The 27,842-nt window shown below is 39.1% G+C and overlaps 3 protein-coding genes across 3 annotated transcripts in view; all 3 read left to right on the forward strand.

Moving 5' to 3' along the window:
* The first annotated feature begins 446 nt into the window (after positions 1 to 446).
* On the forward strand, positions 447 to 27,825 carry LOC140347578 (uncharacterized). Its single transcript, XM_072434090.1, has 6 exons — positions 447 to 767; positions 2,663 to 3,470; positions 9,881 to 10,497; positions 16,930 to 18,076; positions 26,468 to 26,674; positions 26,751 to 27,825. Exons 2-5 carry the CDS (start codon positions 2,685 to 2,687, stop codon positions 26,498 to 26,500), a joined length of 2,583 nt encoding a protein of 860 aa, XP_072290191.1. The 5' UTR covers positions 447 to 767; positions 2,663 to 2,684; the 3' UTR covers positions 26,501 to 26,674; positions 26,751 to 27,825.
* Positions 14,092 to 27,842, forward strand: part of LOC140347575 (uncharacterized) — a 34,515-nt gene continuing 20,764 nt past the window's right edge. Inside the window, exons 1-2 of the mRNA XM_072434089.1 lie at positions 14,092 to 14,120; positions 15,169 to 15,217. The gene's annotated coding sequence lies outside the window, so the exon portion shown is untranslated. The remainder of the gene's footprint in view (positions 14,121 to 15,168; positions 15,218 to 27,842) is intronic.
* On the forward strand, positions 25,345 to 26,461 carry LOC140346710 (uncharacterized; the record flags this gene model as incomplete). Its single annotated transcript, XM_072432898.1, has 1 exon — positions 25,345 to 26,461. A coding segment is annotated over exon 1 (1,101 nt), but the record flags the coding sequence as incomplete, so codon positions are not given.

Consider the following 27,842-nt stretch of genomic DNA (forward strand, 5'->3'; position numbering starts at 1 on the left):
AGCTTTGATAAAACCTTAAACGACAAACTCCATTTTGACAACGACATATATGATCGCTACATGGAAACATTTTCTTTTTATGTTCAATGATTATAAGTAGCTTTGTTTGATCAAAATTAATTTGTTCATTTTTTGGAGGTCAGATCGGCTCAGGTTCTTATAGAAGCTTTTGAAAAAAATTCAATAACCTCGAATGTAAAGAAAAAATTGTGTTTGTATTATTGCCATAATATTTTTATTCATCATACATTTATATTAAATTGGAAGAAAAAAGAAAGAAAAAGGAGCAAGCTGCTCTCCCCTTTCAGCCAATAGATCTATGCTTTCAGCTCGGGTTCAAACTTCCGCTTTAGCGAGATGAACAGCCAATCACAGGCTTCGTTCTTGGTTTCCTCCAATCACATCGCGGAACATGAACATCCGGAGGCGAAATCGAGTGGATTTTGCAGGTCGAGTTGGTCTTGTGCCTACAATGGTATGATTTGAACATGGATCTATTGTAATATCGGATTTGAAGGACTCCGGAGCTCATGTATTTTTCCTATTTATGTGTCTGAAGTGACGTGACACAATCGTTGCTATTGCCATCTTGAGGACGAAAGCCACATTTACACTGTGGCCTGGGCCAGCAAAAACGTTTTTGCCAAAAAGTCTCAAAACTGATGATTCCTCTTCTGTGACATCCTCAAAGACCCCGTTTGTCCAGATATTGATCACTGTGGTCAGGAGGGACCAGTGGACTTACAGACATCACTCCAGACTGAGCGGTGAGCAGTTTGTTTCAGATAGTTAGCAGTTGGCTAATGCTAGTTTACATATTATTGTGTTCCATAGTAGAAAAAGCTTCAGTTGTAGTCATCTGGACTCAGTTAGAAAAAAATAGACGTTTCGACTCTCATCCAAGAGTCATTGTCAATAAAAGAATTTAGATCGAGAACTCCGATATTGGATCTAAATTCTTTTATTGACAATGACTCTTGGATGAGAGTCGAAACGTCTATTTTTTTCTAACTGAGTCCAGATGACTACAACTGAAGCTTTTTCTACTATGGAACACGCCTGGACGAATGAGGGATTACACCGACATATTATTGTGTGGCTATGCTAATAAACGTTAGCCTACTTGCAGACAAAAGTTACCTGGCAATCATACTGAACACAAGTGCCAAAATCCATTTAATTTAAGATCATTAATGCAGCTGAGGGTTTACTAAGAGTCATATTTACACAAAATAAAGAGCTATGAGTTTGTCTGTAGATATGCGATGTGAGTGTAGTCGTAAAACAAAAAGACAAACTTATGTGTGTAAAGGTTTGATTTGATTTATTTGCCATAAAGTGCATGAGCATGTAATACATAAACATAACATAAACAAATAGTTGTAAACATATATATGTGTGTACATATATATAAATATAATCACATGTAAATACAATTTAAAAAGCCAGGATAACACAAAAAAGTGAGGGCACTTATTTCCATTGTGGTCCTTGTATAATAAAGTAAAAAGGAAATGTAAAACATGTTAATAAAACACACAAGTTTGATTACTGGCTATTTAGACATTCAAATAAAAAGGTTTTGACTAGAGATTTAAAATGAGACTTATTTTGAGCATTCTGTATATGACAAGGTAATTGATTCCAAGCTTTTATTCCAGTGTATAAAAAAGTGGGTTTGCCAAACGATTTTACATGTGGAATCCGAAGAGATGATGTGCTGGAACGTGTGTTGATGTTATGCTGGCTACGTGTACAGTGAATATTATTTGATAAATAATTTGGAGCGTTACCATTAAGAATGTTGTGAAAAAGATTTAATTTTAGTTGTTGTACACGTAGTTCAACCGGTAACATACTGACCGTCTTAAATTCCGAAGCACCAATAAGGTGAGACAGGCTTAGCAAAAACAGAGCAGGAGAGAAGGCAACACGACCACAAGCCCACGATCCCACACAGGCCTGGGCCGTAACAATATGAATCGTTTATTGTGTTATTGGATTTCACTCAAATATACTTGTGACCCACACTTAGGGAACCACAGACTTCACACCTGCACATTCTTGTTTGAGCTGCTACTGTCAGGCAGACTATGTAGGTCCATAAAAACAAGACAAACATTCAGAAATAGTTTATACTTGACCACTGTAACTTAATGCTGCTAAATAGTGCAATAAGGGATCAATGCAATATGTATAATCAATGCAATGTATAATGGGAATAGTTCAGTGTGTATGTTTTAGTATTATGAAATGCTTTTTCTTGAAAGTTATCTGTGATGCACTGACTAGAAAGTACCTTTTTGTTTATTAGTTTCACTATATGTTCATTGATGTTGCATCATCTTTTGGTTTTAGGAGAACTGGAAAATAAACCTTTAATCCTTTTCCATAATGTTGAATTTAAACATGTTTGAATGACAGAGCTCTGGATCAGACTGGTTTGATGCTGTCGGTCCTCACCCAAAGCCAGAGCTGACAGTCTGTAACACTCTCCACATTCTTACAGTCTTTTTCATTTCATAACTCACTGAAGCCATAACAACACCACTCTCAACAGTGATAAGGAATTCACAGTTAAACACGGCCACTTCAAACTCTTGTAAATTATTTATTGAATATTATTATTACTTGACGTCTCCTTTTTCTTTGTTCATGGCAGATCTACAACGTCCTTCAGGAGAATGGTTGTCACCTGTGACCAGTGTGGAAAGTCATCGCTGTCTCCTTCTGCACTCAAAGAACATTACAGAACTCACACAGGAGAAAGACCATATGAGTGTGACCTGTGTGGAAGCAGTTTTTGTACCGCAAGTCAACTCAAAATACACACCAGAATACACTCTGGAGAAAAGCCATTTAGCTGTGATGTTTGTGAGAAGACATTTTCCTGCTCAAGCAGCTTAAAATCACACATGAAAGTTCACACTGGGGAGAAACTTTACAGCTGTGATGTTTGTCAGAAGACATATTCACACTCAACCCACTTAGTAACACACATGAGAGTCCACACTGGAGAGAAACCTTACAAATGTGATGTTTGTGAGAATACATATTCATGCTCAAGCAACTTAGTAACACACATGAGACGCCACACTGGAGAAAAACCTTACAAATGTGATGTTTGTGAGAAGGCTTTTTCACACTCAACCCACTTAGTATCACACATGAGAGTCCACACTGGAGAAAAACCTTACAAATGTGATGTTTGTGAGAAGGCATTTTCACAGTCAACTCACTTAGTAACACACATGAGAGGCCACACTGGAGAGAAGCCTTACAAATGTGATGTTTGTGAGAAGGCATTTTCACACTCAACCCACTTAGTAACACACATGAGAGTTCACACTGGAGAGAAACCTTACAGCTGTGATGTTTGTGAGAAGACATTTTCCCGGTTAGGCAACTTAGTACAACACATGAGAGTCCACACTGGAGAGAAACTTTACAGCTGTGATGTTTGTGGGAAGGCATTTTCATGCTCAGGCAGCTTAGTTAGGCACATGAGAGTCCACACTGAGTAGGCTTTGAGATTTGGGTCGAATAATTGTGGACGAATTAAAATCTGCAGCTCTAAAAAGCAAAGCTGCAGTTCTGACCAGTGTGAAACAGCTCTCAGAAAACCTGCTCATCTGAAGGCCCATCGTCCTGAATAAACTAAAGGAGACAGAGTTGCTGAGGCTGGATCATGTGAACCCAAAGTCAGGCTCCGAATGCTGGAGATCAGACTTCAGAGAGTCCAGACTGAGAAGTGAAGACCAGTGTAGATCCAGCACATACAATAGTCTGTTTTACTTTCATTAATTCATTAATTCATTTTCTTCCGCTTGTTCTGTGATGTAAAAATGTAATCTCTTTGCCTGATGCCATAAAACTTAGGGTAACATATGTGTAACATCCGGGTCACACTTATTATGGCTCTGCAGACGTCCCTGGGAAAACAGACTAACAGCTGCAGATCCAAGGATGTCTCGCATGTGGTAGAACATTGAGTGTGTTTTTCTGCAATATGTTTAGACTGGTTTTGTGCATATGTGGCACTTGTTAAGCCTTAATAAGCTGAACTCAATGTTTGCTCTGGTCAGACCAGGGAGGGAAAGAAAAGCATATGTCAGGGAGAGCAATTTTGGCTGTGCACGGCTAAAATAAAGATCCGCTTTTGAACGAGACAACTTGGTTATTTTTCGCCTCATTTTCTCTGTCATTTGTTACAGTATAGTTTTTCCACAACAGTTCCCTTTATGGCAGTGTTTTTTTACCTTTATTGAGGTACTGAACCCCACCAGTTTCATAAGCGCATTCACCAAATCTTTCTAGATTGGAAAAATAAAATATAATTTTTTCAAATTTAAAACATAGGTATATATTTTACTGGTGCACAAAAGGAACCATGCATCAACATCACTGTGTTCAAAGAACAAAATTATCAAAACATGATTTTCACACAAAAACATAATAATGAATATTTACTGCAAATCAGTGACTTCTGCTGTTGCCTTTCAGAGACCAGTTCAGAAATGGGCGGCTTCACCTTAGCAAGTGCCACTCTCATGTCATTTTCGCAACAAAGTCTGTTCCTTTTCTTCATTTTTATGTCCAGCATCCTCGAAAAGGATCACTCACAAAGATATTATATTATAGTATAGTAGTTGACAAGGGAAATGGTCCCAGAGGTTGTCCTTTTGGCCCTTTTGGGGCCAGGCCGGTACCAAGACTTTGCCCAGAAAGGTGAGCTTTGATTCAGTGTAAAATATGAATAAAGAAATCACTAGACGTACCATCACGACAGTCACAAGTCGACTACTGAGCGCACCAAATTCCCTGCAGCACAGATGGGCTAAGCGGGGCGTGTCATCACGAATCATATGAGTCGGATGTGTGTCTTGACCTTCGCCGAACCCCTGAGATTGACTCACCGAACCTCTGGGGTTCGATCAAACCCAGGTTAAGAACCACTGCTTTAAGGGTTGCGGGTGTCTGGAGCCTCTCCCAGTGACTTTGGGCCTTAGGCGGAGTACACCCTGGACAGGGGCCAGCTTGTCGCCGGGTTTCCGTTTGACTGTCTTTTGATTTTATATTGACAATAAAAAAAAGAACGTTTATCAGCTGTTTTAGTTCCAAATCTTGTTTTATTTATATCTTGTTATTTATGAAGGTCAGTATATTCTAATTGTATTTTCTTTTGACAATTTAACAGTTTTACATTGAACGTTGTGAAGGTTTATCCACTGTTTTAGTCCTAAGTTTAGTCCTGTTTTAGTTCTTGTTTGATAAAAAAGGCAGAACTCTAGTTGCATTGTAATACAACACTTATTTTAACAGGACTGTTACTTTTTTATTTTTTTATTTTTTTGGTTGGGTGTTAATGAAAATGCCAGATTGTAGCCATGGGATAATTTGCATCTGTTGTCCTGCGTTCACTCTCAGAAACACACTCTTTCACACTTGGGCACTGGAGTCTTGCCCAAGGACACAATAACAATGTGCACCACCGAGACGTCAAAAAATATCAACCGCCTTCGTGACGGCCAATAAGAAGATGGATGTTGATCTTTGAGGTTCACTTGTTATGACTCTGAGCACAGATATGTTTCCACACAGGGGCCACAGGGGGACAGTCACAGGGGGACAGTCACAGGGGGACAGTCACAGGGGGACAGTCACAGGGGGACAGTCACAGGGGGACAGTCACAGGTGACAGTGCTGGATCTACAGAGAATCTTTACCTTCAGACCAACACAATCAAACCATTTTTGTCATATTTCTTTTGGAATCCATCTTATTATAATGGTTTAATCAAAGCATGTGTTTGCATGGAAGTCAATTGAGATGTGCAGTGTCTTTGGTTTTAAATGGGAGAGGTTTATGTACAATCAACCAAATATTTTTTCACTACGAAGGATTGTCATATACTAGACTCTAATAAATTCCGCTCAAGTTTTCAAGTTCACCTTTTAAATTTGAAATTATGAACTGAAATTATGTAGTTTTGTACTATTTATTGTTCACTCTGGGTACTTTTAAGGGTATATGGTCTCTAAAAATGGCCATCATATCAAAAAGGTTTGCATATTTTCTGTGTAGAAAAGAAGTAGATAAAGATTTTGGAATTTGGAAAGCAGAAATAAATATTAATAAAAGTGTTTTTTTTTTTTTACTAAAACTTCTCCCATTCCAAACACATTAATTATTGACATATACTAGGGTCACGTGACTGAAACTCTAAACAACTATTTTAACAAAGGGAATTGTAAAACATTGTATTTTCCTACAAGAAATTTGTACTTATTTTAAATTTCTTGTAGGAAAATACAAACTGGATATTTAATTTTTTTTAATCGTATTTATAATCAATGAATATTCTTACTTGATTGGATGTAAAAAAAAACAATCAGTTCACATAATTCAAATGCATAAATTACATACATTCAGTATAAAATAAAAGCTTTGGTAATGAAAACACAAAATAACCTTTATACCTTTGGAATAAATATATATCGATAAACCTTCAGACTTAAGTTATTTCTACAGATATTACACAAACCTGGAGAACAAAGTTATATTTATAGATCAATAAACATGCTCGAACATCGTTGAATATGTTCTTTTTTTTTATTCCAAACATTTATATTTATAATGGGCAAATTAGAAACAATAGAAAGCAAACATGTGCCAGCTTTGATAAAACCTTAAACGACAAACTCCATTTTGACAACGACATATATGATCGCTACATGGAAACATTTTCTTTTTATGTTCAATGATTATAAGTAGCTTTGTTTGATCAAAATTAATTTGTTCATTTTTTGGAGGTCAGATCGGCTCAGGTTCTTATAGAAGCTTTTGAAAAAAATTCAATAACCTCGAATGTAAAGAAAAAATTGTGTTTGTATTATTGCCATAATATTTTTATTCATCATACATTTATATTAAATTGGAAGAAAAAAGAAAGAAAAAGGAGCAAGCTGCTCTCCCCTTTCAGCCAATAGATCTATGCTTTCAGCTCGGGTTCAAACTTCCGCTTTAGCGAGATGAACAGCCAATCACAGGCTTCGTTCTTGGTTTCCTCCAATCACATCGCGGAACATGAACATCCGGAGGCGAAATCGAGTAGATTTTGCAGGTCGAGTTGGTCTTGTACCTACAATGGTATGATTTGAACATGGATCTATTGTAATATCGGATTTGAAGGACTCCGGAGCTCATGTATTTTTCCTATTTATGTGTCTGAAGTGACGTGACACAATCGTTGCTATTGCCATCTTGAGGACGAAAGCCACATTTACACTGTGGCCTGGGCCAGCAAAAACGTTTTTGCCAAAAAGTCTCAAAACTGATGATTCCTCTTCTGTGACATCCTCAAAGACCCCGTTTGTCCAGATATTGATCACTGTGGTCAGGAGGGACCAGTGGACTTACAGACATCACTCCAGACTGAGCGGTGAGCTGTTTGTTTCAGATAGTTAGCAGTTGGCTAATGCTAGTTTACATATTACTGTGTGGCTATGCTAATAAACGTTAGCCTACTTGCAGACAACTGTTACCCAGCAACCATACTGAACACAAGTGCCAAAATCCATTTAATTTAAGATCATTAATGCAGCTGAGGGTTTACTAAGAGTCATATTTACACAAAATAAAGAGCTATGAGTTTGTCTGTAGATATGCGATGTGAGTGTAGTCGTAAAACAGAAAGACAAACTTATGTGTCCAAAGGTGAGACAGGCTTAGCAAAAACAGCAGGAGAGAAGGCAACATGACCACAAGCCCACGATCCCACACAGGCCTGGGCCGTAACAATATGAATCGTTTATTGTGTTATTGGATTTCACTCATATACTTACGACCCACACTTTGGGAACCACGGTCCTAAAGGACTTCACACCTGCACATTCTAGTTTGAGCTGCTACTGTCAGGCAGACTATGTAGGTCCATAAAAACAAGACAAACATATTCAGAAATAGTTTATACTTGACCACTGTAACTTAATGCTGTTAAATAGGGCAATAAGGGATCGATGCAATATGTATAGGGCTGGGTAACGATTAAAATTTTTAATCACGATTAATCGCATTATTTCCCTGATTAATCATGATTAATCGCATTTTTACGTGCAAAATTCAAAATGAATTCAAAAGAAATGTAAAGTGCATCAGCATTTTTATTCAGTAGCAGTTAAATAAAATATTAAGTATTCACTTGCCACAAAATCCTGAGGCACAATCATTAAAGATTAATAGGCCACTTCGGAGGTAACATCAGAAACATTGTAATCTCATTAAACATTAGACACTCAAAACACATTTTAGGAGCAGCAGAACCAGTCTAGTACCAAATGTCCCTAAACCAGAAAACACTTCAGTACAGTTTGTAAATTCTTAGAACTTGACACTAAAGCACCATAACATTAGTTGTGCAAACAAACACTTAACCAGTTCAATACAAATAAATACATTGTGTGCATTTTAACTTAAACAATGTTATCAAACACAAAACTAAAGCATATTGCCACTGCCAGGGCATTGAAAAGAACCAGAAAATTTTGTAGATTCCTAAAACTGGGTGTTTTTTTACTCCTCTGCACTAAGCCAGTTGCTAAGGGATCATCTCAAAATGGGTTGAAGCTGAAAAGACTTAATATTTTTTGTCTCTCTCTGGGCCCCCTCCCCCCTCAAAAGACTTTGTCTGGTTTCACATAAAATTTTACGCGTTGATAAAACGATAGTAGCTTGATAGACCCTGCTCACCTCTAGTGAACATCCCTGAACATCCTTTGGTATGTTTATCAGTAGAAGTTATGAACTCTCCAAATAATGTCACCTGTCGCGCATGTTTGTTTACTCAATCCACATGGTCCACGGGCGGGTGCTCCCATACACGGGCCACTGCGCGCCGTGCTCCCCCGCACGGGCCACGGTGCGTTGTGGTCCCCGCACGGGCAACGGTGCGTTGTGAACCCCGCACGGGCGAACATGGCGCGCCGTGTTCTCCCGTACGCACTCCCCGTGCTCCGCTCTGTGCGCAATACGGCCGCAGCGGTTTGTACGAGGCTTTAGAACTGGTGCGGACCAGGGGAATCCGACCTGCGTTAATGCGCATTAAAATAATTGATTGCGTTAAATAAGTGATGAGTTAACGCGATAATAACGCGTTAACTTGCCCAGCCCTAATTATGTATAATCAATGCAATGTATAATGGGAATAGTTCAGTGTGTATGTTTTAGGATTATGAAATGCTTTTTCTTGAAAGTTATCTGTGATGCACTGACTAGAAAGTACCTTTTTGTTTATTAGTTTCACTATATGTTCATTGATGTTGCATCATCTTTTGGTTTTAGGAGAACTGGAAAATAAATCCTTTTCCATAATGTTGAATTTAATCATGTTTGAATGACAGAGCTCTGGGTCAGACAGGTTTGATGCTGTCGGTCCTCACCCAAAGCCAGAGCTGAAAGTCTGTAACACTCTCCACATTCTTATCGAAACAGTCTTTTTCATTTCATAACTCACTGAAGCTTGTAAAAATGACTTCTCCATAACAACACCACTCTCAACAGTGATAAGGAATTCACAGTTAAACACGGCCACTTCAAACTCTTGTAAATTATTTATTGAATATTATTATTACTTAACATCTCCTTTTTCTTTGTTCATGGCAGATCTACAACGTCCTTCAGGAGAATGGGGTTCACCTGTGACCAGTGTGGAAAGACATGGCTCCATCCTTCTGCACTCAAACGACACTACAGAACTCACACAGAAGAAAGACCATATGAGTGTGACCTGTGTGGAAGCAGTTTTTCTACCGCAGGTCATCTCAAAATACACACCAGAATCCACTCTGGAGAAAGGCCATTCAGCTGTGATGTTTGTGAGAAGGAATTTTCAAGCTCAAGCAGCTTAAAATCACACATGAGAGTCCATTCTGGAGAAAAACCTTACAGCTGTGATGTTTGTGAGAAGGCATTTTCACGCTCAACATGCTTAGTAATACACATGAGAATCCACAATGGAGAAAAACCTTACAGCTGTGATGTTTGTGAGAAGACATTTTTACAGTTCGGTCACTTAACATCACACATGAAAATCCACACTGGAGAAAAACCTTACAGTTGTGATGTTTGTAAGAAGTTATTTTCACACTCAAGCCACTTAGTATCACACATGAGAGGCCACACTGGAGAAAAACCTTACAAATGTGATGTTTGTGGGAAAGCATTTTCACACTCAAACCACTTAGTAAGACACACGAGAATCCACAATGGAGAAAAACCTTACAAATGTGATGTTTGTGAGAAGGCATTTTCACAGACAACCACCTTAGTAACACACATGAGACGCCACACTGGAGAAAAACCTTACAAATGTGATGTTTGTGAGAAGGCATTTTCACAGACAGCCAACTTAGTATCACACATGAGAATCCACTCTGGAGAAAAACCTTACAGCTGTGATGTTTGTGAGAAGGCATTTTCACGCTCAAGCAGCTTAGTTAGGCACATGAGAGTCCACACTGAGAAGGCTTTGAGATTTGGGTCGAATAATTGTGGACAAATTAAAATCTGCAGCTCTAAAAAGCAAAGCTGCAGTTCTGACCAGTGTGAAACAGCTCTCAGAAAACCTGCTCATCTGAAGGCCCATCGTCCTGAACAAACTAAAGGAGACAGAGTTGCTGAGGCTGGATCATGTGAACCCAAAGTCAGGCTCAGAAAGCTGGAGATCAGACTTCAGAGAGTCTAGACTGAGAAGTGAAGACCAGTGTAGATCCAGCACATATAATAGTCTGTTTTACTTTCATTCATTCATTCATTTTCTACCGCTTGTTCCCTTTTAGGCAGTGTTTTTTTTTACCTTATTGAGGTACTGAACCCCACCAGTTTCATAAGCGCATTCACCAAATCTTTCTTGATTGGAAAAATAAAATATGATTTTTCAAATTTAAAACATAGGTATATATTTTACTGGTGGACAAAAGGAACCATGCATCAACATCACTGTGTTCAAAGAACAAAATCATCAAAACATGATTTTCACACAAAAACATAATAATGAATATTTACTGCAAATCAGTGACTTCTGCTGTTGCCTTTCAGAGACCAGTTCAGAAATGGGCGGCTTCACCTTAGCAAGTGCCACTCTCATGTCATTTTCCCAACAAAGTCTGTTCCTTTTCTTCATTTTTATGTCCAGCATCCTCGAAAAGGATCACTCACAAAGATTTATATTATAGTATAGTAGTTGACAAGGGAAATGGTCCCAGAGGTTGTCCTTTTGGCCCTTTTGGGGCCAGGCCGGTACCAAGACTTTGCCCAGAAAGGTGAGCTTTGATTCAGCGTAAAATATGAATAAAGAAATCACAAGACGTACCATCACGACAGTCACAAGTCGACTACTGAGCGCACCAAATTCCCTGCAGCACAGATGGGCTAAGCGGGGCGTGTCATCACGAATCATATGAGTCGGATGTGTGTCTTGACCTTCGCCGAACCCCTGAGATTGACTCACCGAACCTCTGGGGTTCGATCGAACCCAGGTTAAGAACCACTGCTTTAAGGGTTGCGGGTGTCTGGAGCCTCTCCCAGTGACTTTGGGCCTTAGGCGGAGTACACCCTGGACAGGGGCCAGCTTGTCGCCGGGTTTCCGTTTGACTGTCTTTTGATTTTATATTGACAATAAAAAAAAGAACGTTTATCAGCTGTTTTAGTTCCAAATCTTGTTTTATTTATATCTTGTTATTTATGAAGGTTAGTATATTCTAATTGTATTTTCTTTTGACAATTTTAACAGTTTTACATTGAACGTTGTGAAGGTTTATCCACTGTTTTAGTCCTAAGTTTAGTCCTGTTTCAGTTCTTGTTTGATGAAAAAAAGGCAGAACTCTAGTTGCATTGTAATACAACACTTATTTTAACAGGACTGTTACTTTTTTATTTTTTTATTTTTTTGGTTGGGTGTTAATGAAAATGCCAGATTGTAGCCATGGGATAATTTGCATCTGTTGTCCTGCGTTCACTCTCAGAAACACACTCTTTCACACTTGGGCACTGGAGTCTTGCCCAAGGACACAATAACAATGTGCACCACCGAGACGTCTAAAAAAAATATCAACCGCCTTCGTGACGGCCAATAAGAAGATGGATGTTGATCTTTGAGGTTCACTTGTTATGACTCTGAGCACAGATATGTTTCCACACAGGGGCCACAGGGGGACAGTCACAGGGGGACAGTCACAGGGGGACAGTCACAGGGGGACAGTCACAGGGGGACAGTCACAGGGGGACAGTCACAGGGGGACAGTCACAGGGGGACAGTCACAGGGGTTCAGTCACAGGTGACAGTGCTGGATCTACAGAGAATCTTTACCTTCAGACCAAAACAATGAAACATTTTTTTTGTCATATTTCTTTTGGAATCCATCTTATTATAATGGTTTAATCAAAGCATGTGTTTGTATGGAAGTCAATTGAGATGTGCAGTGTCTTTGGTTTTAAATGGGAGAGGTTTATGTACAATCAACCAAATATTTTTTCACTATGAAGGATTGTCATATACTAGACTCTAATAAATTCCGCTCAAGTTTTCAAGTTCACCTTTTAAATTTGAAATTATGAACTGAAATTATGTAGTTTTGTACTATTTATTGTTCACTCTGGGTACTTTTAAGGGTATATGGTCTCTAAAAATAGGCATCATATTAAAAAGGTTTGCATATTTTCTGTGTAGAAAAGAAGTAGATACATTTTTTTGAATTTGGAAAGCAGAAATAAATATTAATAAAAGTGATTTTTTTCTTTTACAAAAACTTCTCCCATTCCAAACACATTCATTATTGACATATACTAGGGTCACGTGACTGAAACTATAAACAACTATTTTAACAAAGATAAGATAAGATAAGATATTCCTTTATTGTCCCACATGGGGAAATTTCATTGGTGCAACGCAGGTAGATACAGAGGTAGATACAGAAGAACAGATCACTTATAGGAAGTCTGAAAAACACTTTCAGTAGAAGTTCTCCTATAAATAAATAAAAACTCCCATAGACAAATAAATAAATAAATACATAAATACCATTGCATGTGATCACGATTAATAACAGTAATTGCACATGAATATGTGTCACGACAGCACATAGATTGCACATGAATTTCACATGAATTCCAACAGCAATTGCACATATGACAGAATTGCACATCAGTATTAGGTTAGGTCAGTATTGCGAGTGTTCAGTACTAACAGTTTTTGTTATAAAGTCTGACAGCAGCAGGAAGGAAAAATCTACGGAACCTTTCCTTCACACATCGAGGGTGGATCAGTCTCTCACTGAAGCTGCTCTCCAGAGTGGACAGAGTGTCCTGCAGGGGGTGACACTCATGGTCCAGCATAGATGTGAAACATTGTATTTCCCTACAAGAAATTTAAAATAAGTACAAACTGGATATTTAAATTACACAAACAAGGAAAACAAAGTTATATTTATAGATCAATAAACATGCTCGAACATCGTTGAATAGGTTCTTATTTTTTATTCCAAACATTCATATTTATGATGGGCAAATTAGAAACAATAGAAAGCAAACATGTGCCAGCTTTGATAAAACTTTAAGCGACAAACTCCATTTTGACAACGACGTATATGATCGCTACATGGAAACATTTTCTTTTTATGTTCAGTGTTTTTTTTTTTTATGTTTTATGTTTGATCAAAATGAGTGTGTTCGTTTTTCGCAGGTCAGATCGGCTCAGGTTCTTATAGAAGCTTTTGAAAAACTTCAATAACCTCGAATATAAAAAATATATATATATAGTGTTTGTATTACTGCCATAATATATTTATTTGTGATAGAAGATGATAAATGATTATTTGAGAGAAGAGACATAGAGAGCGCTACTCTCCCCTTCAGCTCGGTCAGGTTGCGCTTCCGCTTTAGCGAGATTGAACAGCCAATCACCTGCTTCGTTCTTGCTTCCGTCCAATCAGATCGCGGAACATGAACATCCGGAGGCGAAATCGAGTAGATTTTGCAGGTCGAGTAGGTCTTGTACCTACAAAGTAATGATTTGAACATGGATATATTATAATATCCGATTTGAAGGACTCCGGAGCCAGTCTCATGTATTTTTCCTATTTATGTGTCTGAAGTGACGTGACACAATCGTTGCTATTGCCATCTTGAGGACGAAAGCCACACTTACACTGTGGCCTGGGCCAGCAAAAACGTATTTTTCTTTTCGATAAAGTCTCCTTTGTCACATCCCCAAACACCCCGTTTGTCCAGAAATATATCACTGTGGTCAGGAGGGACCAGTGGACTTACAGACATCACTCCAGACTGCGCGGTGAGCTGTTTGTTTCAGATAGTTAGCAGTTGGCTAATGCTAGTTTATGCATTACTGTGTGGCTATGCTAATAAACTTGAGCCTACTTGCAGACAACTGTTACCCAGCAACCATACTGAACACAAGTGCCAAAATCCATATAAATCACACAACAGCTATGCGTTGACAAACAAAAATGGCATTTAAATCCTTTATTTTGTTGAATGATTTCCCTATAACTTCTTTCCCATTCCGTATACGAACTAGTGCCGACTAGTTTATTTTGTCAGAAAATGGTAACTTACGTGTAAATTTGGTCTGTGTTCTTAATTGCATGTCGTATATTGATGACATCACAGAATATCCATTTTAGAACTGCAGTGTTTCCTTGAATTGTAAGTTATATATTTTTCTGAATTTCTAGACAAATTGCTGTTTAAAAATAACATATATATTTGCCACAGGTGCTATCCACCAAAGCAGGTAATAATTAGAGGAACAGGAGAATCTTCATAAAGACTTTAAGTGTTGTCAGTGACTCGCCGCTGTAGATAAGGATCAAAGTCCAAAACATATGTCTTTAGGTATCAACCTTTTCCTTTTTCAGTTTTATGATCTGTTTTTCATGACTATCTAACAGCGGAGAGGCAACAGCATGTGACGTCTTCAACAGTGACAACAAATAAGTCACATGACTGAAACACATGGATCTGAATGTCTATGATCATAAACACATAACTGCCTTTTAGCTAAAATGCAATTTATTCCAGCATATCATTTGAAAATAATACATGATGTGAGTGAATTCAAATGAAAAAAATAACTTTTATCCTCTTTTGGGACAGGAAAGAGCCAAAACGTTAGAGGGAGTGAACCTTCAGACTCTGTTCTTTGGTCAAAGCTGTTCAAAGACTTTCTGCTGTCACTTCTGCATTTAACCTGCTCCTTCTGCATTATCTGTAAGTATGACACTCTTTAATCCAACAATAAACCAAACAATTACACGATCTATAATGCATTAGCCTTTCTGTCTACTTTTTGGACATTTTAGCCTTTGTGAGTTTTTCATCTTAAATATTAGTGGAAAACAACAGGCCAGCTCAGCCCTGATTTCTGAGACAAAATGTTCTGCTGGTGCCCTGAAAAAAAAGTTCAAATTTGGCTCACACGACCACAAGCCCACGATCCCACACAGGCCTGGGCCGTAACAATATGAATCGTTTATTGTGTTATTGGAGTTCACTCAAATATACTTGCGACCCCCACTTTGGGAACTGTCGAAGTTTAGTCTATACAGACTGCGGGAGGCGAGGATCGTTCTCAAGTTCTTAAGTTCTTTATTTGATGAAAACATGGAAAAACAGGCAAAACAGTAGCGTGTTGTTCGTCTTGCAGCTGAGATTCGACCCGTCACAAGAATTAGCTGTGTTCTATATAGCTGTTGCTTGGGTCTGATAAAATGGCCTGACGTTGATATGACGTCCGCTTTAAGATTGTTTAGACTAGTCCACAGATAATCAGAAAATACACAGAAAGTTCATCGTGACCCATATGCCGTAAGATCATCGTGACTCATGATAAACAGGACACAGACATGACAATAATTTAATCAATATCCACAGAACCACGGTCCTAAAGGACTTCACACCTGCACATTCTTGTTTGAGCTGCTACTGTCAGGCAGACTATGCAGGTCCATAAAAACAGAGACAAACATATTCACAAATAGTTTATACTTGACCACTGTAACTTTAATGCTGCTAAATAGCGATCAATGCAATATTGACCAATGTATAATGGGAGATATTCAGTGTGTGTTTGTTTTAGTATTATTATGCTTTTTCTTAAATGTTATCTGTGATGCACTGACTACAAAGTACATTTTTATTTAATTGTTTCAGTGTATGTTCATTGATGTTGCATGTTCTTTTTGGTTTTAGGAGAACTGGAAAAAAAATCCTTTTCCCGAATGTTGAATACAAACGTGTTTGAATGATAGAGCTCTGGATCAGACTGGTTTAATGTTGTCGGTCCTCACCCAAAGCTAGAGCTGAAAGTCTGTAACACTCTCCACATTCTTATAGAAACAGTAATGTCATTTTAATTTCATAACTCACTGAAAGCTTGAAAAAATTACTCTTATTTTTCCCCTAACAACACCACTCTCAACAATGATAAGGATTTCACAGTTAAACACAGCAACTTAAAACTCTTGTAAATTGTTTATTTAATATTGTTATTACTTACATCTCCTTTTTCTTTGTTCATAGCAGATCTAAAATATCCTTCAGGAGAATGGGGTTTACCTGTGACCAGTGTGGAAAGACATTCCTCGATACTTCTGCACTCAAAGAACACTACAGAACTCACACAGGAGAAAAACTATATGAGTGTGACCTGTGTGGAAGCAGTTTTACTACCGCAAGTCATCTAAAAAAACACGCCAGAATCCACTCTGGTGAAAGGCCATTCAGCTGTGATGTTTGTGAGAAGGAATTTTCATTCTCAGGCAGCTTAGTAAGACACATGAGAGTCCACTCTGGAGAAAAACCTTACATGTGTGATGTTTGTGAGAATATATTTTCATCCTCAAGTACCTTAGTAAGACACATGAGAGTTCACTCTGGAGAAAAACCTTACAAATGTGATGTATGTGAGAAGGTATTTTCCCGCTCAAGCCACTTAGTATCACACATGAGAGTCCACAATGGAGAAAAACCTTACAGTTGTGATGTTTGTAAGAAGGCATTTTCTCAATCAGCCAGCTTAGTGTCACACATGAGAGTCCACACTGGAGAAAAACCTTACAGCTGTGATGTTTGTGAAAAGACATTTTCACACTCAACCCACTTAGTATCACACATGAGAGTCCACAATGGAGAAAAACCTTACAGCTGTGATGTTTGTGAGAAGGCATTTTCCCAGCTAAGCCACTTAGTATCACACATGAGAGTCCACACTGGAGAGAAACCTTACAGCTGTTATGTTTGTGAGAAGGAATTTACATGCTCAAGCCACTTGGTATCACACATGAGAATCCACACGGGAGAGAAACCTTACAGTTGTGATGTTTGTGAGAAGGCATTTTCACGCTCAAGCAGCTTAGTATTACACATGAGAGTCCACACTGGAGAGAAACCATACTGCTGTGATGTTTGTGAGAAGGCATTTTCCCAATCAGCCAGCTTAGCATCACACATGAGAATCCACACTGGAGAGAAACCGTACAGCTGTGAGGTTTGTGAGAAGGTATTTTCACGCTCAAGCAACTTAGTGTCACACATGAGAGTCCACACTGGAGAGAAACCTTACAGTTGTGATGTTTGTGAGAAAGAATTTTCAAGCTCAAGCCACTTAGTAGCACACTTGAGAGTCCACACTGGAGAGAAACCTTACAACTGTGATGTTTGTGAGAAGGTATTTTCACGCTTAGGCAACTTAATGTCACACATGAGAGTCCACACTGGAGAGAAACCTTACAGCTGTTATGTTTGTGAGAAGGCATTTTCACGCTCAAGCAGCTTAGTATCACACATGAGAGTCCACACTGAGAAGGCTTTTAGATTTGGGTCGAATAATTGTAAAGCTATTCAAATATGCAGCTCTAAAAAGCAAAGCTGCAGTTCTGACCAGTGTGAGAGAGCTTTCAGCAAACCTGCTCATCTGAAGGCCCATCGTCCTGAACAAACTAAAGGAGACAGAGTTGCTGAGGCTGGATCATTTGAACCCAAAGTCAGACTCAGAAAGCTGGAGGTCAGGCTTCAGAGAGTCTTGCGTAAGGACCATAGACGGGCTATGGTAAGGACACAATAACTTTGTGCACTACCTGCTATCTGACGAGTTGTTATTTTAAAGGTGTACTGTGTAGGTTTTCTGGTGGATTATTTATATTTTTGTCTCCATGGAGTTATTGTTTTGTATGTAATTCTTTCATTCATTTTCTACCGCTTTTTCCTGTTAGGGGTCGCGGGCGACTGGAGCCTATCCCAGTGACTTTGGGCGCGGGGTACAACCTGGCCCAGTGGCCCAACAGTGGCCAACTCGTCGCAGGGTTAAACACATAGACAGACAGACAACCGTTCACACTCACATTCATTCTCTTGGGCCAATTTAGAGTTTCCAATTTTGCCTAACACATGCATGTGTTTTGATGGTGGGAGGAACCCGGAGAGAACCCACGGTAACACGGGGAGGACATACAAACTCCACCCAGAGAGATCATGTGATGTGTGTCTGGCCCAGAAATCAAACCCATGATTTCCTTCTTGGGAGGCAAAAGTGCTAACCGCTCTGCCACCAGGACTAAACAATGTGTTTTTGTTGCTCAATAAAATCCCTTGAAAATCATGCATTCGTACTGTGAGCGGTGTCGCCACTCCACAGATGTTACTTGTAACTTGTTTATTCACTGTTGTGACATGCGCCTTAATGCAAAAGCAAGTTCCTAGTATTCGAATTTTGGTCATTGACACTGGCAATAAACCTTTATTATTCTGAATCGGATTTATCTTTTATGAACGTGTTTTGGCAACTATACATCTATTAAAGATTTTCATGAGCATTGGGGTTTTCTGAGCTCAGATTTTCAATAGTCCAAGTTTAGTCCTGATTTAGACTTGTTTGAGACCTTGTTTAGTCCTGACTTAGTGTAATTTTAGTCCAATACCGATGATACTATGAATAAATAATGCCATGGAAGGAGGATTTCGGACATGCCCTCTTGGTTTAGTTTTATTTCATCCCTCCTGACCGTCAAAGGTGGTGCTCAATAGCACTGAATGATCCTCTTTTGAGCAAGCGCAGGTCAAGAATCAAATGTCATGAGGGTGTTTCCCAAAGCTTAGGTACTTTGCCTTGTCTTGTCTTGCCTCTGAAGTCAGTTCCTTCCGATCCAAGGCAAGTGTCCTGCCTCATCTGAAATACGGTTGATGGAACAGTCTTCAAAGGGAACGAGCAGCAGTGCCACAGTCACAAGAACAAATGAAAATGCATACACATGGGGACGTGATGGTCACATATATTCTGAGGAGGTCACATTTTCCTGGGGGTGTATAATGCAGTGTTGGGATCTTTCTGGGGAGAGGAAATTATTGAATTGAATTGTTATTTTTTTGCTGTGAGGGGATAATGAAGTAAACGTACAGTCTGTATGTTTAGTTTAAATTTAAGTTGATTCAAAAGAAATACAGAACATGGTGCATTATGCGTAAATTCATCAAGGCAGCGATGGCTACATCAATGTATCCTTTGTAAATTAGCCACATGCTAACCAAAGGGAGGACACATGCCTCTGGAGGACCTGAACATTGGAACATGACTTGGATGACGTGGATGTCTAACCACGGCCAGATCAGACCAAGGCAAAGACCGAGGCTTTGGGAAACACCCAAAATCCCCTGAGACCTCCCTCACATGACACCGAGAGCTCAGTCCATTTTTCTTCTTCTCACACGCAGGTTTGTCGAGTCGAAGTGGAATAACTATTTGGGATTGTTCCTCTATCAAACCATTGTTGGTTTACTGAGCCCCATAACTCTTGTGGAGGCAGCGAGTGTATCTCGTCTTTAGTGGGCTGTGTGAGCACCGGCATTCTGCCAAACCAACTACTTTGTTGGTGGGTGCTGTTAGGTGGTTGCATCTGCAACGCTGGCTGAGAACCATTATTATTAGGCCCAAGCTGAAGGACAAGAATCGTCCCGGCGAGGGACTTATTAAAATTGTATCCTGGGGCTGAAAAATGGCAAAAATTGAGTAATAAACAAGGACGAATAAGCTTGAAAGTAGTTTAAAAATTAGAACCTGGTGAGCTCTAATTTAGAGTGAAGACCTCTTGAAAAAATATTGAAATCGATTAACATGGGGCCAATAGGGGGCCGATTAAAAGGAAAGGGAGTTTAAAATACACACCTGATGACAAATATTAACACTTATTATATTTTATAAGAATGTTTTTTTCTCCCAAGATTGACAGGTGAGGCACTGCCACCCTGGGCTCCCCTGAATGCACGTCACCGCTGGAGTCAGGAGCATCAGGAGCAGCAAGGCCAGATTAAGTGCTTGAGGCCCTACATGTATTGCACAGGGTGGAAAGGGGAGGGAGTGATGTGGGCTTTCTGTGGGTCCCAGCCCATGCAGCAACAGGGTTACTCCATTGAGAGCATCTTCTTATAATGCATTTTTATATTTTTACTTTTCAAATTTAATCTGTCACAGAAGACCCAAAAAAGTGCATTTTTACATAAGTTTTACATAATCTTTTCCATTTTTCAAATTTCAATTGTATCGGTCCAGGCTTTTATCGTTCGTCCAGTTTGTTTCATCAACTTTGTCCTGGCCACTAAAAAATATGCTTCAAAGGTATCCATTTATTGTGTCCATGGCAGGAGTTTTGAGACTCGGATACATAGTTCTGAAGTCAAGTGGGATGTCAATACTGAAAATAATCTGCAGTGCTCTATTGATCTCAGTCCAAAAGTCGGACATTCCCAAAACACATGGTAATGGTGAGCCACTTGGACACCAGTTTTTCAAGCAGTCAATATTTACCTGTGAATAGTGTTCACTTTGACATGGTGTTATAAAATACCATGAGACATTTATCTAATTCTTCATCCCTCAAAATAAATTACCTACTTCTTTTTAATATACGTAGAGTGTCATTTACTAGCAAGGACCACGCCACAATGGAATATGAACAAATGTTTATTTATGATAGTAATGATGGATCGATGATGGATCGATGAGAGTTGGCTGGGTAGACTCAGGATGGGGGCTCAGTCTCGGGTAAGCAGCCCAGCTGATTCAGAAGCCCTCCTCCTAAAATGATGTGTTAAGGTAAAGATGATAGAGTTTGTCTGTAGATATGCGATGTGAGTGTAGTCGTAAAACAAAAAGACAAAAGACAAACTTATGTGTGCAAAGGTGAGACAGGCTTAGCAAAAACAGAGCAGCAGAGAAGGCAACATGACCACAAGCCCACGATCCCACACAGGCCTGGGCCGTAACAATATGAATCGTTTATTGTGTTATTGGATTTCACTCAAATATACTTACGACCCACACTTTGGGAACCACGGTCCTAAAGGACTTCACACCTGCACATTCTAGTTTGAGCTGCTACTGTCAGGCAGACTATGCAGGTCCATAAAAACAGAGACAAACATATTTACATGACCACTGTAACTTAAATAGTGCAATAAGGGATCAATGCAATACTGACCAATGTGTAATGGGAGGAGTTCAGTGTGTCTATGTTTTAGTATTATTATGCTTTTTCTTGAATGTTATCTGTGATGCACTGACTATAAAGTACCTTTTTATTTAATAGTTTCACTGTATGTTCATTGATGTTGCATCATCTTTTGGTTTTAGGAGAACTGGAAACATTTAATCCTTTTTCCAAAATGTTGAATGTAAACATGTTTGAATGACCGAGCTCTGGATCAGACTGGTTTCATGCTGTCGGTCCTCACCCAAAGCCAGAGCTGAAAGTCTGTAACACTCTCCACATTCTTATAGAAACAGTCAAGTCCTTTTCATGTCATAACTTACTAAAAATTGTAAAAATGACTTATTCTTTCCCTATTAACACCACTCTCAACAGTGATAAGGAATTCACAGTTTAACACGACCACTTTAAAGTTATTTTTTTTATACTATTATTATTTAACGTCTCCTTTTCCTGCGTTCATGGCAGATCTACAACGTCCTTCAGGAGAATGGGGTTCACCTGGAAAGACATGGCTCGTTCCTGCACTCAAACAACACTACAGAACTCACACAGGAGAAATTTGCTGAGATACAGTGAATTCAATCTTAAATACAACCTTGCTGTGACTCCTAAAGAACATGCCATTGTATTTGATGTTGTGACCAAAGAAATTTGTAAATTTTTTAAGACCACAGTTATTGATGAAAGTATGTCCACACTGTCTGTGACTGACACCGCTGTTGGAAAAAGCTTGTTTTACACCAATCCGTAAGAACAATAGAAGAATACGTGCTTTTATTCAACAAGATGTTGTCTCTGCGCCCGCGGCTATTTTTTACTGGAGAAACTTTGTCCCGGACATTAGATGGAAAAAAGGATGGACTTTGAATCAACGTTTTTTTTAAATAATCCATATAATTTACCCCACTAATCAATTTATGCTACAATATATCAAAACAAATGACCCCAACTGCACTTTTTGAAATTAAATTGTAGAATTGTACTATTATTAAAACCTTTTGGAAAGACTGTTTACAATTTATAATACGTCACATTGACCTCAACTTTAGATTAAAATTTGAACATATCATTTTCGGTTTTCATGAACACAAAAGTGGACTATAGTAAGAAAATGGCAATTCATTTAATTCTTATATTTGGCAAATTCTATATTCATAAAAGTACATTTTCATCATCAATATCCCATTTTTCCCTGTCGTTATTAAACAAATTGAATCATATCTGCTCACCATTTCCAAAGGTTTGGTAAACCAAAAAGCCATTTCTACTTATGAAAACTGTATGTCATTAAATGTTTTTTGATGTATAAAATGTAACTGTATTGTAATATGCCCCCCTGGCATTTCCTTAACTGTTTTTATCTGTCATAAATGTTTCGTTATAAAGAATTTTGACAATAAAAAAAAAAAAAGGAAAAAAAAAAAATGGGTTGAAGCTACCGCTTTAGCGAGATGAACAGCCAATCACCGGCTTCCTTCTTGGTTTCGTCCAATCAGATCGCGGAACATCAACATACGGAGGCGAAATCGAGTAGATTTTGCAGGTCGAGTAGATCTTGTACCTACAATAGTATGATTTGAACATGGATGTATTATAATATCGGATTTGAAGGACTCCGGAGCTCATGTATTTTTCCTATTTATGTGTCTGAAGTGACGTGACACAATCGTTGCTATTGCCATCTTGAGGACGAAAGCCACATTGACACTGTGGCCTGGGCCAGCAAAAACGTATTTTTCTTTTCGATAAAGTCTCCTCTGTCACATCCAAAGACCCCGTTTGTCCAGATATTGATCACTGTGGTCAGGAGGGACCAGTGGACTTACAGACATCACTCCAGACTGAGCGGTGAGCTGTTTGTTTCAGATAGTTAGCAGTTGGCTAATGCTAGTTTACATATTACTGTGTGGCTATGCTAATAAATGTTAGGCTACTTGCAGACAACTGTTACCCAGCAACCATGCTGAACACAATTGCCAAAATCTATTTGAATCACACAACAGTTATGCATTGTTATGCAATAATACCATATAAAACCTTTGTTTTGTTGAATATTTTTTTAACTCTCAGAAAATGGTCAATTAAGTGTAAATTCAGTCTGAGTTTTTAATTGCATGTCGCATATTCAGAATCAGAATGAGGTTTATTGCCATTTGTCAATGAACAAAATTCACAAACATAGGAACTTGTCCAGGTGATTCGGTGCAACACAAACAACAAAACATTGAACAATGAATACAAAACGGCTACCAGATATATACAAAATAGATAAGTCAAGTTAAAATAAGGTTAGACATAGGCAAGATATGTACATAAATTGATGACATCACAGAATATTCCATTTTAGAACTCTGTATTATTTCCTTTTAATTTTAAATTTCTTCTATTTTTAAACATCTCTAGACAAACTACTGTTTAAAATAGTATAAATATTTACTACAGGTGCTATCCACCAAACCAAGTCATAATTAGAGGAACAGGAGAACCTTCACAAAGACTTTAAGTGTTGTCAGTGACTCGCCGCTGTAGATAAGGATCAAAGTCCAAAACATCTGTCTTTAGGTATCAACCTTTTCCTTTTTCAGTTTTATGATCTGTTTTTCATGACTATCTTAACAGCGGAGAGGCAACAGCATAACAAGTCACATGACTGAAACACATGGATCTGAATGTCTATGATCATAAACACATAACTGCCTTTTAACAAAAATGCAATTTCATTACGACAGAATGCAAATCATGGTCGTTGCATGATTCCAGCATATCATTTGAAAATAATTGTAAAATCAAATTTAAAATGAACTCAACTTCAGTCTCAACTTTCATCCTTTTTTGGGACAGGAACGAGCCAAAACGTCAGAGGGAGAAAGACAAAGACTTTCTGCTGTCACTTCTGCATTTAACCTGCTGCTGCATTATCTGTAAGTATGACACTCTCAAATCCAACAATAAACAGAACAATTACACGATCTATAATGAATTAGCCTTTCTGTCTACTTTTTGGAAATTTTAGCCTTTGTGAGTTTTTCATCTTTAAAAATTGAGCATTTATGGAAAACAACAGGCCAGTTCAGTCCTGATTTCTGAGACAAAATGTTCTGCTGGTCAAATTTGGCTGACACGACCACAAGCCCACGATCCCACGGTCCTAAAGGACTTCACACCTGCACATTCTTGTTTGAGCTGCTACTGTCAGGCAGACAATGTAGGTCCATATAAACAAAGACAAACATATTCACAAATAGTTTATACTTAACCACTGTAACTTAAATGCTGCTAAATAGTGCAATAAGGGATCAATGCAATATGTATAACCAATGCAATGTATACTGGGAATAGTTCAGTGCGTGTATGTTTTAGGATTATGAAATGCTTTTTCTTGAATGTTATCAGTGATGCACTGACTACAAAGTACCTTTTTTATTTATTCGTTTCACTGTATGTTTATTGATGTTGCATCATTTTTTTGGTTTTAGGAGAACTGGGAAATAAAATCTTTTCCCGAATGTTGAATACAAACATGTTTGAATGACAGAGCTCAGGATCAGACTGGTTTAATGCTCGGTCCTCACCCAAAGCTAGAGCTGAAAGTCTGTAACACTCTCCACATTCTTATAGAAACAGTAACGTCATTTTCATTTCATAACTCACTGAAGCTTGTAAAAATTACTCTTATTTTTTCCATAACAACACCACTCTCAGCAATGATAAGTACTTAAAACTCTTGTAAATTATTTATTTAATATTATCATTACTTGACATCTCCTTTGTTTGTTTATAGCAGATCTAAAACATCCTTCTGGAGAATGGGTCACTGTGACCAGTGTGGAAAGACATTCCTCGATACTTCTGCACTCAAAGAACACTACAGAACTCACATAGGAGAAAAACCATATGATTGTGACCTTTGTGGAAGCAGTTTTTCTACCTCAAGTAATCTCAAAAGACACACCAGAATCCACTCTGGTGAAAGACCATTCAGCTGTGATGTTTGTAAGAAGGAATTTTCTTTCTCAAGCATCTTAAGATCACACATGAAGGTCCACTCTGGAGAAAAACCTTACAGCTGTGATGTATGTGAGAAGGTATTTTCACGATCAAGCCACTTACTGACACACATGAGAGTCCACACTGGAGAAAAACCTTACAGCTGTGATGTTTGTAAAATGACATTTTCCCAATCCGCCAGCTTAGTGTCACACATGAGAGTCCACACTGGAGAGAAACCTTACAGCTGTGATGTTTGTGAGAAGGCATTTTCTCAGTTAAGCCACTTAGTAACACACATGAGAGTCCACACTGGAGAGAAACCTTACAGTTGTTATGTTTGTGAGAAGGAATTTTCATGCTCAAGCCACTTAGTATCACACATGAGAATCCACAATGGAGAAAAACCTTACAGCTGTGATGTTTGTGAAAAGGCATTTTCACGCTCAAGCAGCTTAGTATTACACATGAGAGTCCACACTGGAGAGAAACCTTACAGCTGTGATGTTTGTGAGAAGGCATTTTCCCAATCAGCCGGCTTAGTATCACACATGAAACTCCACACTGGAGAGAAACCTTACAGCTGTGATGTTTGTGAGAAGGTATTTTCACGCTTTAGTAACTTAGTGTCACACATGAGAATCCACACTGGAGAGAAACCTTACAGCTGTTATGTTTGTGAGAAGGCATTTTCACGCTCAAGCAGCTTAGTATTACACATGAGAGTCCACACTGAGAAGGCTTTTAGATCTGGGTCGAATAATTGTAAACCCATTCAAATCTGCCACGCTAAGGAGCAAAGCTGCAGTTCTGACCAGTGTGAGAGAGCTTTCAGCAAACCTGCTCATCTGAAGGCCCATCGTCCTGAACAAACTAAAGGAGACAGAGTTGCTGAGGCTGGATCATGTGAACTCCGAAAGCTGGAGATCAGGCTTCAGAGAGTCCAGACTGAGAAGTGAAGACCAGTGTAGATCCAGCACATACAATAGTCTGTTTTACTATCATTAATTCATTCGTTTTTCTTCCGCTTGAAATTGGTAACTGTGTCTCAGACCACATGCCCCTGACCTGTGGCATACCCCAAGGGTCAATCCTGTGACCCCTTCTGTTCAACCTCTACATGCTGCCGTTAGGTCAGCAGATACGCAGCAAATATGTGTCCTATCACAACGATGCAGACGAGAATCAGATCTGTTTCACTGTCGGCAGGTGAATATGGACCAGTGGAATCACTCTGTCACTGCATCCAACAGATCAGTGTGTGGATGCAAAACAACTTTCTCCAGCTGAACTCAGACAAGACTGAAATCATCGTCTTCGTCCCACAGAAACAAAGAGAAAGTGTTAGTGTCATCTCCAGAGTCACATTAGTCCTGTTCTCAGGTCTCTGCACTGCCCCCTGTGACTCAGAGAATAGACGTTAAAGCAGCTTTGCTCATGTACAAGTCTCTCCATGGCCTAGCGCCAAAATACATCTCAGACATGTTAGTGCCATATGAACCATCTCGGACTCCGAGGACCTCAGGGACCGGCCTCCTGCTGGTGCCAGAGTCAGGACTAAACATGGACCGGCCTCCTGCTGGTGCCAGAGTCAGGACTAAACATGGACCGACCTCCTGCTGGTGCCAGAGTCAGGACTAAACATGGACCGGCCTCCTGCTGGTGCCCAGAGTCAGGACTTAACATGGGCCAGCCTCCTGCTGGTGCCAGAGTCAGGACTAAACATGGACCGGCCTCCTGCTGGTGTCAGAGTCAGGACTTAACATGGGCCAGCCTCCTGCTGGTGCCAGAGTCAGGACTTAACATGGGCCAGCCTCCTGCTGGTGCCAGAGTCAGGACTAAACATGGGGAATCTGCGTTTCAGTTTTATGCAGCTAAAATCTGGAACAGTCTTCCTGAAGATATGAGACAGGCTTCTTCTCCGACAATGTTCAAATCTAAGCTAAAAACTGTTTTGTTTAGCTGCGCATATGACTGAAAGGATTTTCTTTGCACTTTTTTTCTTTTATTTCTTAAACTGTTTTGTGATTTCTTTCATGTCTTTGTGATTTCAATGATTTTTTTTCCTGTTTTGTGAAGCACTTTGAATTGCCTTGTGTAAGAATTGTGCTCTACGAATACATTTGTCTTGCCTTGCTTGTTCCCTTTAAGGGTCGTGGGTGACTGGAGCGTCTCCCAGTGACTTTGGGCCTTAGGAGGAGTACACCCTGGACAGGGGCCAGCTTGTTGACGGGTTTCCATTTACTGTGTTTTGATTTTATTTTGACAATGAAAAGGGGAGTGTTTATCAGCTGTTTTAGC

Source organism: Eucyclogobius newberryi, unplaced genomic scaffold (genome assembly GCF_026437365.1).
Source record: "Eucyclogobius newberryi isolate DKJ021-1_F unplaced genomic scaffold, fEucNew1.0.hap1 SCAF_6, whole genome shotgun sequence".
Taxonomy (NCBI): domain Eukaryota; kingdom Metazoa; phylum Chordata; class Actinopteri; order Gobiiformes; family Gobiidae; genus Eucyclogobius; species Eucyclogobius newberryi.

Coding starts and splice junctions, on each gene's coding strand:
- LOC140347578 (XM_072434090.1), top strand. CDS start 2,685: ATGGTTGTCACCTGTGACCAGTGTGGAAAGTCATCGCTGTCTCCTTCT. Junction 3,471..9,880: donor GCTGTGATGTTTGTGGGAAG/GCATTTTCATGC, acceptor GTTTGTGAGAAG/GAATTTTCAAGCTCAAGCAG. Junction 10,498..16,929: donor CGCTCAAGCAGCTTAGTTAG/GCACATGAGAGT, acceptor TACCTTAGTAAG/ACACATGAGAGTTCACTCTG.